Source organism: Xenopus tropicalis, chromosome 3, assembly GCF_000004195.4.
Source record: "Xenopus tropicalis strain Nigerian chromosome 3, UCB_Xtro_10.0, whole genome shotgun sequence".
In the NCBI taxonomy this organism is placed as follows: domain Eukaryota; kingdom Metazoa; phylum Chordata; class Amphibia; order Anura; family Pipidae; genus Xenopus; species Xenopus tropicalis.
Genome location: NC_030679.2, coordinates 4,925,478 through 4,937,986, shown reverse-complemented (window position 1 = coordinate 4,937,986; position 12,509 = coordinate 4,925,478). Strand labels below are relative to the sequence as shown.

At 47.3% G+C, this 12,509-nt stretch overlaps 1 protein-coding gene across 5 annotated transcripts in view; it reads left to right on the top strand.

Annotated features, from left to right (window-relative positions):
• Window positions 1-12,509, top strand: part of bicd1 (BICD cargo adaptor 1) — a 70,280-nt gene that overhangs the window by 46,121 nt on the left and 11,650 nt on the right. For 2 of the 5 annotated variants that reach the window (XM_031898509.1, XM_031898510.1), the window contains exon 7: window positions 633-840. In XM_031898509.1, coding sequence (XP_031754369.1) covers window positions 633-840 — 208 coding nt within the window. Of the gene's footprint in view, window positions 1-632; window positions 841-6,140; window positions 6,563-8,694; window positions 10,689-12,509 lie in introns of those variants that run through there. The other 3 variants (XM_031898508.1, XM_031898507.1, XM_031898511.1) reach the window with 3 other exon arrangements.

Genomic DNA, 12,509 nt, shown 5'->3' with positions numbered 1-12,509 from the left:
ATATTTATACCCTCCTGTATATAATCAATTCCTGCCCTTGGTTAATTGTTTCTGCTTAATCACAACTTGATGACTTTATTAACTTGTCATATCATTTGATTGTCTCACTAAAGGTCATGATGATGACAGTAGGGCAAGATGGAGACAGTAGGGCAAGATGGAGACAGTAGGGCAAGATGAGGACAGTAGGGCAAGATGGAGACAGTAGGGCAAGCTGGAGAGAGTAGGACAAAATGGGGACAGTAGGGCAAGATGGAGACAGTAGGGCAAGATGGGGACAGTAGGACAAGATGGGGACAGTAGGGCAAGATGGAGACAGTAGGGCAAGATGGGGACAGTAGGACAAGATGGAGACAGTAGGGCAAGATAGGGACAGTAGGGCAAGATGGAGACAGTAGGGCAAGATGGAGACTGTAGGACAAGATGGAGACAGTAGGGCAAGATGGGGACAGTAGGGCAAGATGGAGACAGTAGGGCAAGATGGGGACTGTAGGGCAAGATGGAGACAGTAGGGCAAGATGGAGACAGTAGGGCAAGATGGAGACAGTAGGGCAAGATGGAGACAGTTTCTTTAAGCACTTACTCAAGGGAATGTCTCCAAATTTCAAATTTTCCCTATTTTTCCCGTTCAGGTGTGATGAGTACGTGACCCAACTTGATGAGATGCAGAGACAGTTGGCCGCTGCCGAAGACGAGAAGAAGACGTTGAACTCCCTGTTGCGGATGGCCATACAGCAGAAGCTGGCGCTAACGCAGAGGCTGGAGGACCTAGAGTTTGACCATGAACAATCCTGGCGCACCAAAGGCAAGCTGGGGAAAAGCAAGATCGGCAGCCCCAAAGTAAGTGCAGAGCTGTCAGCCACTGTGAAATGCGTAGACACCCAGATACCCGATCAGGTTCCCCACAAACACCTTCCCCCATCACTGGTGCAGTCAAGAGGAGGCCAAGAACTAGGGACCATTCTGATCAAAGGACACGACTTGGGGTGAATAGTTGATGGGATTACGGAGGAGAATTTGCCAGAGGTAGTGACCTCATTGCTGACTTTTGGGGTTTGACTTACCCTTTACACATTGTTCTCTACTTATGGTTTGTATTCTGCGCATGTCTTGTCTGACAGTTTGGACTCTTTGTCTACTTTGTGCTGTGGGACGAGAATGAGCTACAGGTGTGTGGGCTGTGTGGTGAGAGCAGGGGGTGTTACCATGGCGATTGCACAACACAAAGATGCAAATAACGTCTATTGCTGAACAATCAACAGTCTGGGCTCTGGCCCCGCTTAGTATCGGGGCTTGGGATTGGCCAAGGCTGTGTATATAAAGGAAAATAATATTATAATATTTTTAAATGTTTATTAAACATAATTAAACACTAAGTTCTTGTGGGTTTATCTGCAGTAACTTGGGAAAGTGTGAGGGTCAAACTGGGGGTGAGTAACTGGGCCAAAATGGGGCTGTAAATAATGGGTAAAGTGGGGCAAGATCATGATGGAAGGGCAAGTTAGATACAGTAGGAGGAAATAGATAAAAAAAGACAAGATTGAGACTGTTAAGAAGGATGGAGAAAGTATGGCAAGATGAGAGCAGGACATGATGGAGACTGCTGGACTGGGATGAATGATGGCAGCAGAGCAAGATGGAGACAGTAGGGCAAGATGGAGACAGTAGGGCAAGATGGAGACAGTAGGGCAAGATGGAGACAGTAGGGCAAGATGGAGGCAGTAGGACAAGATGGAGACAGTAGGGCAAGATGGAGACAGTAGGGCAAGATGGAGACAGTAGGGCAAGATGGGGACAGTAGGGCAAGATGGGGACAGTAGGACAAGATGGAGACAGTAGGGCAAGATGGGGACAGTAGGACAAGATGGGGACAGTAGGGCAGGATGGGGACAGTAGGACAAGATGGGGACAGTAGGGCAAGATGGAGACAGTAGGGCAAGATGGGGACAGTAGGGCAAGGGGGAGACAGTAGGACAAGATGGGGACAGTAGGGCAAGATGGGGACAGTAGGGCAAGATGGGGACAGTAGGGCAAGGGGGAGACAGTAGGACAAGATGGGGACAGTAGGACAAGATGGGGACAGTAGGGCAAGATGGGGACAGTAGGGCAAGATGGAGACAGTAGGGCAAGATGGGGACAGTAGGGCAAGGGGGAGACAGTAGGACAAGATGGGGACAGTAGGACAAGATGGGGACAGTAGGGCAAGATGGGGACAGTAGGGCAAGATGGAGACAGTAGGGCAAGATGGAGACAGTAGGGCAAGATGGAGACAGTAGGGCAAGATGGGGACAGTAGGGCAAGATGGGGACAGTAGGGTAAGATGGAGACAGTAGGGCAAGATGGGGACAGTAGGGCAAGATGGAGACAGTTGGGCAAGATGGGGACAGTAGGGCAAGGGGGAGACAGTAGGACAAGATGGGGACAGTAGGACAAGATGGGGACAGTAGGGCAAGATGGGGACAGTAGGGCAAGATGGAGACAGTAGGGCAAGATGGGGACAGTAGGGCAAGATGGGGACAGTAGGGCAAGGGGGAGACAGTAGGACAAGATGGGGACAGTAGGACAAGATGGGGACAGTAGGGCAAGATGGGGACAGTAGGGCAAGATGGGGACAGTAGGGCAAGATGGAGACAGTAGGGCAAGATGGAGACAGTAGGGCAAGATGGGGACAGTAGGGCAAGATGGAGACAGTAGGGCAAGATGACAGTAGGGCAAGATGGGGACAGTAGGGCAAGATGGAGACAGTAGGACAAGATGGGGACAGTAGGGCAAGATGGGGACAGTAGGGCAAGATGGGGACAGTAGGGCAAGGGGGAGACAGTAGGACAAGATGGGGACAGTAGGGCAAGATGGGGACAGTAGGGCAAGATGGGGACAGTAGGGCAAGATGGAGACAGTAGGGCAAGATGGGGACAGTAGGGCAAGGGGGAGACAGTAGGACAAGATGGGGACAGTAGGACAAGATGGGGACAGTAGGGCAAGATGGGGACAGTAGGGCAAGATGGAGACAGTAGGGCAAGATGGAGACAGTAGGGCAAGATGGAGACAGTAGGGCAAGATGGGGACAGTAGGGCAAGATGGGGACAGTAGGGTAAGATGGGGACAGTAGGGCAAGATGGGGACAGTAGGGTAAGATGGAGACAGTTGGGCAAGATGGGGACAGTAGGGCAAGGGGGAGACAGTAGGACAAGATGGGGACAGTAGGACAAGATGGGGACAGTAGGGCAAGATGGGGACAGTAGGGCAAGATGGAGACAGTAGGGCAAGATGGGGACAGTAGGGCAAGATGGAGACAGTAGGTCAAGATGGGGACAGTAGGGCAAGATGGGGACAGTAGGGCAAGGGGGAGACAGTAGGACAAGATGGGGACAGTAGGACAAGATGGGGACAGTAGGGCAAGATGGGGACAGTAGGGCAAGATGGGGACAGTAGGGCAAGATGGAGACAGTAGGGCAAGATGGAGACAGTAGGGCAAGATGGGGACAGTAGGGCAAGATGGAGACAGTAGGGCAAGATGACAGTAGGGCAAGATGGGGACAGTAGGGCAAGATGGAGACAGTAGGACAAGATGGGGACAGTAGGGCAAGATGGGGACAGTAGGGCAAGATGGGGACAGTAGGGCAAGATGGAGACAGTAGGGCAAGATGGGGACAGTAGGACAAGATGGAGACAGTAGGGCAAGATGGGGACAGTAGGGCAAGATGGGGACAGTAGGGCAAGATGGGGACAGTAGGGCAAGATGGGGACAGTAGGACAAGATGGAGACAGTAGGGCAAGATAGGGACAGTAGGGCAAGATGGAGACAGTAGGACAAGATGGGGACAGTAGGGCAAGATGGGGACAGTAGGGCAAGATGGAGACAGTAGGGCAAGATGGGGACAGTAGGGCAAGATGGGGACAGTAGGGCAAGATGGGGACAGTAGGGCAAGATGGGGACAGTAGGGGAAGATGACAGTAGGGCAAGATGGGGACAGTAGGGGAAGATGACAGTAGGGCAAGATGGGGACAGTAGGACAAGATGGGGACAGTAGGACAAGATGGGGACAGTAGGGCAAGATGACAGTAGGGCAAGATGGGGACAGTAGGGGAAGATGACAGTAGGGCAAGATGGGGACAGTAGGGCAAGATGGGGACAGTAGGGCAAGATGGGGACAGTAGGACAAGATGGGGACAGTAGGACAAGATGGGGACAGTAGGGCAAGATGACAGTAGGGCAAGATGGGGACAGTAGGGGAAGATGACAGTAGGGCAAGATGGGGACAGTAGGGCAAGATGGAGACAGTAGGGCAAGATGACAGTAGGGCAAGATGGGGACAGTAGGGGAAGATGACAGTAGGGCAAGATGGGGACAGTAGGGGAAGATGACAGTAGGGCAAGATGGGGACAGTAGGACAAGATGGGGACAGTAGGGCAAGATGGGGACAGTAGGGGAAGATGACAGTAGGACAAGATGGGGACAGTAGGGCAAGATGGGGACAGTAGGGCTAGATGACAGTAGGGCAAGATGGGGACAGTAGGGGAAGATGACAGTAGGGCAAGATGGGGACAGTAGGGGAAGATGACAGTAGGGCAAGATGGGGACAGTAGGGCAAGATGGAGACAGTAGGACAAGATGGGGACAGTAGGGCAAGATGGGGACAGTAGGGCAAGATGACAGTAGGGCAAGATGGGGACAGTAGGGCAAGATGGAGACAGTAGGGCAAGATGGAGACAGTAGGGCAAGATGGGGACAGTAGGGCAAGATGGAGACAGTAGGGCAAGATGGAGACAGTAGGGCAGATCGAGACTGCTGGGAATGATGGAGACAAAAAAACAAGATGGAGATGGTAGGTAGAAGGTACATCAGAGTAAGATGGAGGCAGGAACATTTTTATCTGTTGAGCCTCTCAGTTTTGCCAAAGTACCAGCGGCTGTAAGTTGAAGTTTCACAACAGCTGAAGGGCCATAAGACATCTGTTAAACAAACAGTGACACAGAGAATACTTTGCATTGGCCCCGCCACTAATGATGCCCTGAGTTTGCCCATTGTGTCTCAGTAAACCAAACCAGAAGAGACTGAAGTTGCCGTTCTAGACAGTCATACTCAGGAACCCTCCACCACTATCACGGAGATCTTTCAAGGGAAAACCTAAATAAAGCTGAAGTATTGTGGAGTGGGTTGTTTATACAGAGCTCAGTATTTATTTAAACCAACTCGGCTGATAAGAGGGAGGGGTAGGTAGTAAGTGTAAATGCAACAGACTGCACAAACAGGTCCCTTTGATTTCTCCATAGCTTTGTAATTGCTCAGAGGTCACTTCATAAATTTAGACTAAAAAACAGAAAACATAGTGTTGGTCTTTTCCATTGAGTATAAAAAGAGACAGGGTCCCATAGCTTCACAGTGACGTTAGCCTGCCCGAACTCATCCAACTAAATAATAACCCCTTTTATATGAAAATACTTCTACTGGGCCGCACACAAACTGTCAGTGCTGATGCATTCTATAAACTGAGTGAAGAGCAGCACCTAGTGTTCATTTTCTGTATTACACTTGAAACTGACATTTATATCACTCGGCATGTTATCTGACTTTCTGCTTAGTTTTATGGGACTGTTTGTAAAACATTATTATATAAACAACAGAACAACTTGTATAACTCAGCCTGCAGCCTTGTGTCTTTATATGGGGGGCACAGAACCCCTCAGTGACTGCTAATATCCTTATCATTTACAGTAGGGGGTACATTATCCCTTATAATACATGAGTGATACTCAGAGTTCCCTGTATAACTCAGCCTGCAGCCTTGTGCCTTTATATGGGGGGCACAGAACCCCTCAGTGACTGCTAATATCCTTATCATTTACAGTAGGGGGTACATTATCCCTTATAATACATGAGTGATACTCAGAGTTCCCTGTATAACTCAGCCTGCAGCCTTGTGCCTTTATATGGGGGGCACAGAACCCCTCAGTGACTGCTAATATCCTTATCATTTACAGTAGGGGGTACATTATCCCTTATAATACAGTGATAGTATATTGTGTAGCTATAATTGGTGGGACACAGACATTAGGGACCTTTCTAGCTACTAAAACACAAACTCAGTATCAATCAGATAAGATATTTCCGACACTGAAGGTTACACCTCCCTCCCAAGGATCCCTGCTTGCCAGTGGGAGGAGTTTGCTGACGTTATCCACAGCCAATGGGATGAAGAGTAGCATGTTATTGGTTGAATCCACAAGAAGGGTTACAAGTATAACCAGATCCAGTCTCCATTGTGGAACCACAGAAGAATGGACAATTGCACCCCAGTACCAGGAGCAGCCATTAGCCGCTACAGATTGGGAAATCGGACCCAGACACGGACAGCGCCACGGAACGGAGCCGGAAGAACTGAAGAGAATACGGAATCCGTGTTTTTCTCTCCCACAGTAACGGAGGAAGCTCCAGGGATAACGGAGCTCGGGGCCGGTCCTTGTATGTAACCTGAGCATTGCCCAATAAAGTACTGACTAAGATACATTGTACATGTAGTTACTGATTATCAGTGTTGTAGCCCCACCCACTGCTTGACTGCCCCTCCCCCTGTAAGCTTCCATCAGAATGTTGTAGCCCCACCCACTGCCTCTCCCCCTGTAAGCTTTCATCAGAGTGTTGTAGCCCCACCCACTGCCTCTCCCCCTGTAAGCTTTCATCAGAGTGTTGTAGCCCCACCCACTGCCTCTCCCCCTGTAAGCTTCCATCAGAGTGTTGTAGCCCCACCCACTGCTTGAGTTACACATTTTCCTACTCGCCCATGTAAGCTGCCTTGAGAGTGTTTTAGCCCCACCCACTGCTTGACTTACAGCCTCCCTTCCCCTCCCCCTGTAAGCTGCCATGAGTGTTACAGCCCCACCCACTGCTTGACTTACAGACTCCCTGCCCCTCCCACTGTAAGCTGCCATGAGTGTTACAGCCCCACCCACTGCTTGACTTACAGACTCCCTGCCCCTCCCACTGTAAGCTGCCATGAGTGTTATAGCCCCACCCACTGCTTGACTTACAGACTCCCTGCCCCTCCCACTGTAAGCTGCCATGAGTGTTATAGCCCCACCCACTGCTTGACTTACAGACTCCCTTCCCCTCCCACTGTAAGCTGCCATGAGTGTTATAGCCCCACCCACTGCTCGAGCTACAAGTTTCCCTCCCCACCCATATAAGCTTGCATCAGAGTGTTCTTACCCCACCCTATGTTTGACTTACAGACTCCCAGCCCCTCCCCCTGTAAGCTGCCATGAGTGTTATAGCCCCACCCACTGCTTGAGTTACAGACTCCCTGCCCCTCCCACTGTAAGCTGCCATGAGTGTTATAGCCCCACCCACTGCTTGACTTACAGACTCCCTGCCCCTCCCACTGTAAGCTGCCATGAGTGTTATAGCCCCACCCACTGCTTGAGTTACAGGTTTCTCTCCCCACCCATATAAGCTTCCATCAGAGTGTTCTTACCCCACCCACTGCTGGACTTACAGACTCCTTGTCCCTCCCCCTGCAAGCTTCCATAAGAGTGTGCTAGCCCCACCCACTGTTTGACTTACAGACTCCCAGCCCCTCCCACTTTAAGCTGCCATAAGAGTCTTCTAGCCCCCCCACTGTTTGACTTACAGACTCCCAACCCCTCCCACTTGAAGCTGCCATAAGAGTGTTCTAGCCCTGCCCACTGTTAACTTATAGACTCCGAGCCCCTCCCATGTAAGCTTTCATTAGAATGTTCCGTCCCCACCCACAGCACATCTCATTTGGATTGTTTAGCAGCTGACATGCTCCTTCTGTTGTTTCATGGGTAATGAATTCATGTAGAGGGGTAACTTTAATGATCTAAATGTTCTTCACCCTCTGAAGTTGCATAATGAGACCTGGGGATTTCATATTCAGAAGGCATCCAACTGTGTTGTCTCAATAGAAATCTGCAAAGGATTGTGGGAGAGGAAAGGGGACAGTAACTGCTTGTGGGCAGCAATAGGGGTTAGAGCAGGAGGGATCATAATTATATGTGTTTGTGATTGGCCAGCTTTTATGCATGTTTAATAAGGATCACCTGTATAGAGAGTCCATTGTCCCTAGGCTGGCTAGCCACAGCCTTCCTCTTCTCCTATATCCTCCCATTCACTAGAAGGCAGTGTGCCCAGTGGCCCAATGGAAATGGGAGAAGCTATTAACCCTTTTTTCATCTAGTACAATGTAATATTGATGAACATGGCTGAATCGTATGCATTCCTAGACACACACGTATACATGTATGTAGAATGTCATGCAATACAAGCGCTACGCAGAGGTCACATGTTTAATACAGTGGGATAATAGTGATAGGATGACTGAAGGCCCTAAATACCGACCCTCATGTTGGATCACAAGGTGGGACATGCAATGCTGAAGGAGTCTAAAGTCATTAACATCAAGACTTTATACCAAACCCAACCAAATTGGCCCCCATAATCCCATATACAAAGTATAGAATGAGAAAGCAACGCCAATGCCAGAGAGGACCTCTAGGATGGGTTCGGCCATTGTTAAGGAGCCATTAATATCTGTCCAAACCCTTCAGAAACCACAAGATCAAGGGGGCAAGGAAAGTCATCAGAGTTCGGCCAACTCCATTTTCAGGTAGCAGCTAAGATCTGAAGGCCACGGGGTCTTCCAACACCCGGTAACACCTTTGCTGTCTTTGCAGCAGTTCCCAGAAGCAAGGAAACCGCTTCAGTCGCATTACAGCAGCAGCAGCAGCAGGTTGGCGTTCCAAGCCCATCAAGACGGGACTTCTCTCAGGTCTTCAGCCGCTTTGTTGTCTCCGTTGTCGCCCAAGTCCAGTCCGGAGACATCGTCTTCGCTCTTCTTCCACCAGCTTCCACTGTCACGGAGCCTTAGTTCACAATTCAACGGCGCGTCTCCGCTGCAGAATTCTAGCCAAAGTTTTATATACAGTTCAGAATCACCTCGTTCCAGGCAACAAAGCAACATGTTGACTTATGCAACGCCATCATCATCATCTTCATCACCACCAACCAGCTCCAGGGACGCACACACTCTAACTGCCTCAGCCCTCTGTTCCAGGCAAAAAGGTAACAGCTACTCACTTGCCGAAGCCACCGGCAGGTTTGCCCAACCGCAGCGGACTAACTACAGTTTCAGTGAAAGAGCACCGGGGCCACCATACCAGGCAGTAAAGGTCTTCTCCTCAAGGCCGCTGACCGCTCTCAATTACAGCACCCATTTCACTGAAACAATTTTTAGTCCCGATGCCAATGATCAAATAAAATAGAGGGGTTAAGAATAATGGCTTCCCAGAATGTAACACTAGAAGATCCCAGAATTCCATGGTCTGGTCAGGTTGGGCGATGGAAGGAAGTAGTAGTAGTAGAACGTCCTCTGCCTAATTATGTTTAGATGATGGTTTGAAGGTTTGGAGAGACAGTTTTGGGCCTCCCCAAGACAGTGAGCACCTTATTTTTGGTAATTGAAAGGGAAGAATGAATTGTACTAGAGTATGGACACGTGTAGATGTCAAGGGTGGTGGGATCTATATTGGTTTAATGTTCTCGAGTCATTTCCCTGACATTCGACAGTCAAATTGTATACCGATATATAGCATTATATCTGCACAATGTATCTCGTGGAACCATGTATGTTCTAGATTTATAGAAAGGAAAGTCGTGTGTCCTAAAATATATAAAGGAGGTAAGATGTCAACCAAGTCATCATCATCTACACCAGGAAATTCTCCTACATCTGCTCATTCTATTCATGTGGGATAAAGCTTTATTAAACAAAAAGTGAGTGTTTTTACCCAATTGGACCTCATAGGAATTTTTTTTTAATTCGGATCCTGTCCCGGAACATTGTGTTCCTCAGATGTGTCCAAGAGAGGCGTTGACTATGATTGATGATGTCTTCTTGAATGGTGGTGATCTGTAAGGAAATTGGGAGGTCAGATGAAGGGTACATAACTTATATAATTAATAAATTATTCATTATAATAATTATGTCAAAGCAAGACAATTGCCCCATTTATATTGTGATGGAACTTGGAGAACATCTACTCCCTCAACAAGTTGGAACTTGATACTTTCTTCTTCTGACCTCCATAGCTTTTCCTTTAGCCTGAATGTTCTACTGAGGGGCTATTGGGGTTGGATTGTGAGGCTCAGAACCAGAAGTTCTAGTTGCCAGATTCCGTGTTGGTTTACAGCCAATTCAGGTTGTTGAGGTCAAGACAATGGCTTTGGGGACCGTTCTTCACGCTGGTCTATATTTAGTTATGGTTTATTCACAGTTACTTTGGGGACCATGTTTAGAAGATCTGCTCCAAGAATAGGGAATCTGTAGACTTGATGTTTTGGACAGATTTAGTCTTCACAATCTCAGCCTGAGAACACTCCTAAAAATAGTCTAGACCCTTGTTAGAGAGCAGCGTGCCTCCTATAAGGTTGTTGAGGGTCGGGGTTCTCCACATTCTTGACATGATGGCTGCAAAGTGGAGCAGTTCCACAGACGATGAAACTTGTTTGTCAGTGTTGGAAATTAATGTAAATCAGCTGTAAACTTCATTTAGTCAACAGGTTTGGAACAGTGAAGGGTTTCATGACTGACGACTCTTCGGGATAAAAAAAAATCACATGTACTTTCCCCAATGCAATTTCCTGATAAAGTAATATCATTGGTTCCTTTTTTATTTCTTTGTTTTCTTTCTATTTTAACTTTCTTTTTTGCTTTTCCTATTTTGTTTAACTTTATGACTACTTTTTGCTTTCCTACTTTTCTCTTTTTTCTTTCTATTTTATTTAACTTTCTTTTCCTTCCTTTCTTCTTTCCCTTATTTCCTTCCTTCCTTTACTTCCTTCTTTTCCTTCCTTCCTTCTTTCCCTGCCTTCCTTCTTTGTCTTCCTTCCTTCTTTCCGTGCCTTCCTTCTTTGTCTTCTTTCCTTCTTTCCCTTCCTTCCTTCTTTGTCTTCTTTCCTTCTTTCCCTTCCTTCTTTGTCTTCTTTCCTTCCTTCTTTGTCTTCTTTGCTTCTTTCCCTTCCTTCTTTGTCTTCTTTCCTTCCTTCTTTCCCTGCCTTCCTTCTTTCTTTCCTTCTTTTCCTTCCTTCTTCCTTCCTTCCTTCTTTCCCTCCCTTCCTTCTTTCCTTCTTTCCTTCCTTCTTTCCCTGCCTTCCTTCTTTGTCTTCTTTCCTTCCTTCTTTGCCTTCTTTCCTTCCTTCTTTGCCTTCTTTCCTTCCTTCTTTGTCTTCTTTCCTTCTTTCCCTTCCTTTTTTGTCTTCTTTCCTTCCTTCTTTCCCTGCCTTCCTTCTTTGTCTTCTTTCCTTCCTTCTTTCCCTGCCTTCCTTCTTTGTCTTCTTTCCTTCTTTCCCTTCCTTCTTTGTCTTCTTTCCTTCCTTCTTTGTCTTCTTTCCTTCTTTCCCTTCCTTCTTTGTCTTCTTTCCTTCCTTCTTTGTCTTCTTTCCTTCTTTCCCTTCCTTCTTTGTCTTCTTTCCTTCCTTCTTTCCCTGCCTTCCTTCTTTCTTTCCTTCTTTTCCTTCCTTCTTCCTTCCTTCCTTCTTTCCCTCCCTTCCTTCTTTCCTTCCTTCTTTGTCTTCTTTCCTTCCTTCTTTGCCTTCTTTCCTTCCTTCTTTGCCTTCTTTCCTTCCTTCTTTGTCTTCTTTCCTTCTTTCCCTTCCTTTTTTGTCTTCTTTCCTTCCTTCTTTCCCTGCCTTCCTTCTTTGTCTTCTTTCCTTCCTTCTTTCCCTGCCTTCCTTCTTTGTCTTCTTTCCTTCTTTCCCTTCCTTCCTTCTTTGTTTTCTTTCCTTCCTTCTTTCCCTTCCTTCCTTTCTTCTTTCCCATCTTTCCTTCCTTCCTTCTTTTTCTCTTTTCCTTCCTTCTTTCCTTCCTTTTTCTCTCTCTCTTTTTGTTTCCTTCTTACATGGTTTAAACTCTAACATCATATACATCATATAGCAATCCTAAGGTCCAACTTGTTTGTGCACATATATATATATATTGAAAAAAAATAAAAAATATATATATATGGAACTTTTGTTCACTTATTGTAGTGATAAACAGTAACTTCTGTCTGGATGTGTGTGTGTTGTGTTTGTAGTACTTGCCCCCTCAGCAAATAGTACTTTAGGGCCTCACCAACACCCTCCTCCTGGTTGGCAGTATCCACCCACATGTATGAATTAGGGATGCACTGAATCCAGGATTCGGCCAAGATTTGGCCTTTTTCGTCAGGATTCGGATTTGGCCAAATCCACGGTCCTGGCCAAACCAAATCATAAAAATCACATGACTTTTTGTCACGTAAACACGGTTGAAAATTTTTCCATTTTTTTTTTACCCTTTCAAAACCCAATTAGCATATACTAATTAGGATTTGGATTCAGTTCGGCCAAATCCAAAATAGTGGATTCAATGCATCCCTGGTATAAATACATAGATGCAGAGAAGAAATGTTCTCAGTAAGGGGTGTAATAATAGTAGGCCGGGGGGGGGGGGGGGGGGGCTGGATCAGGG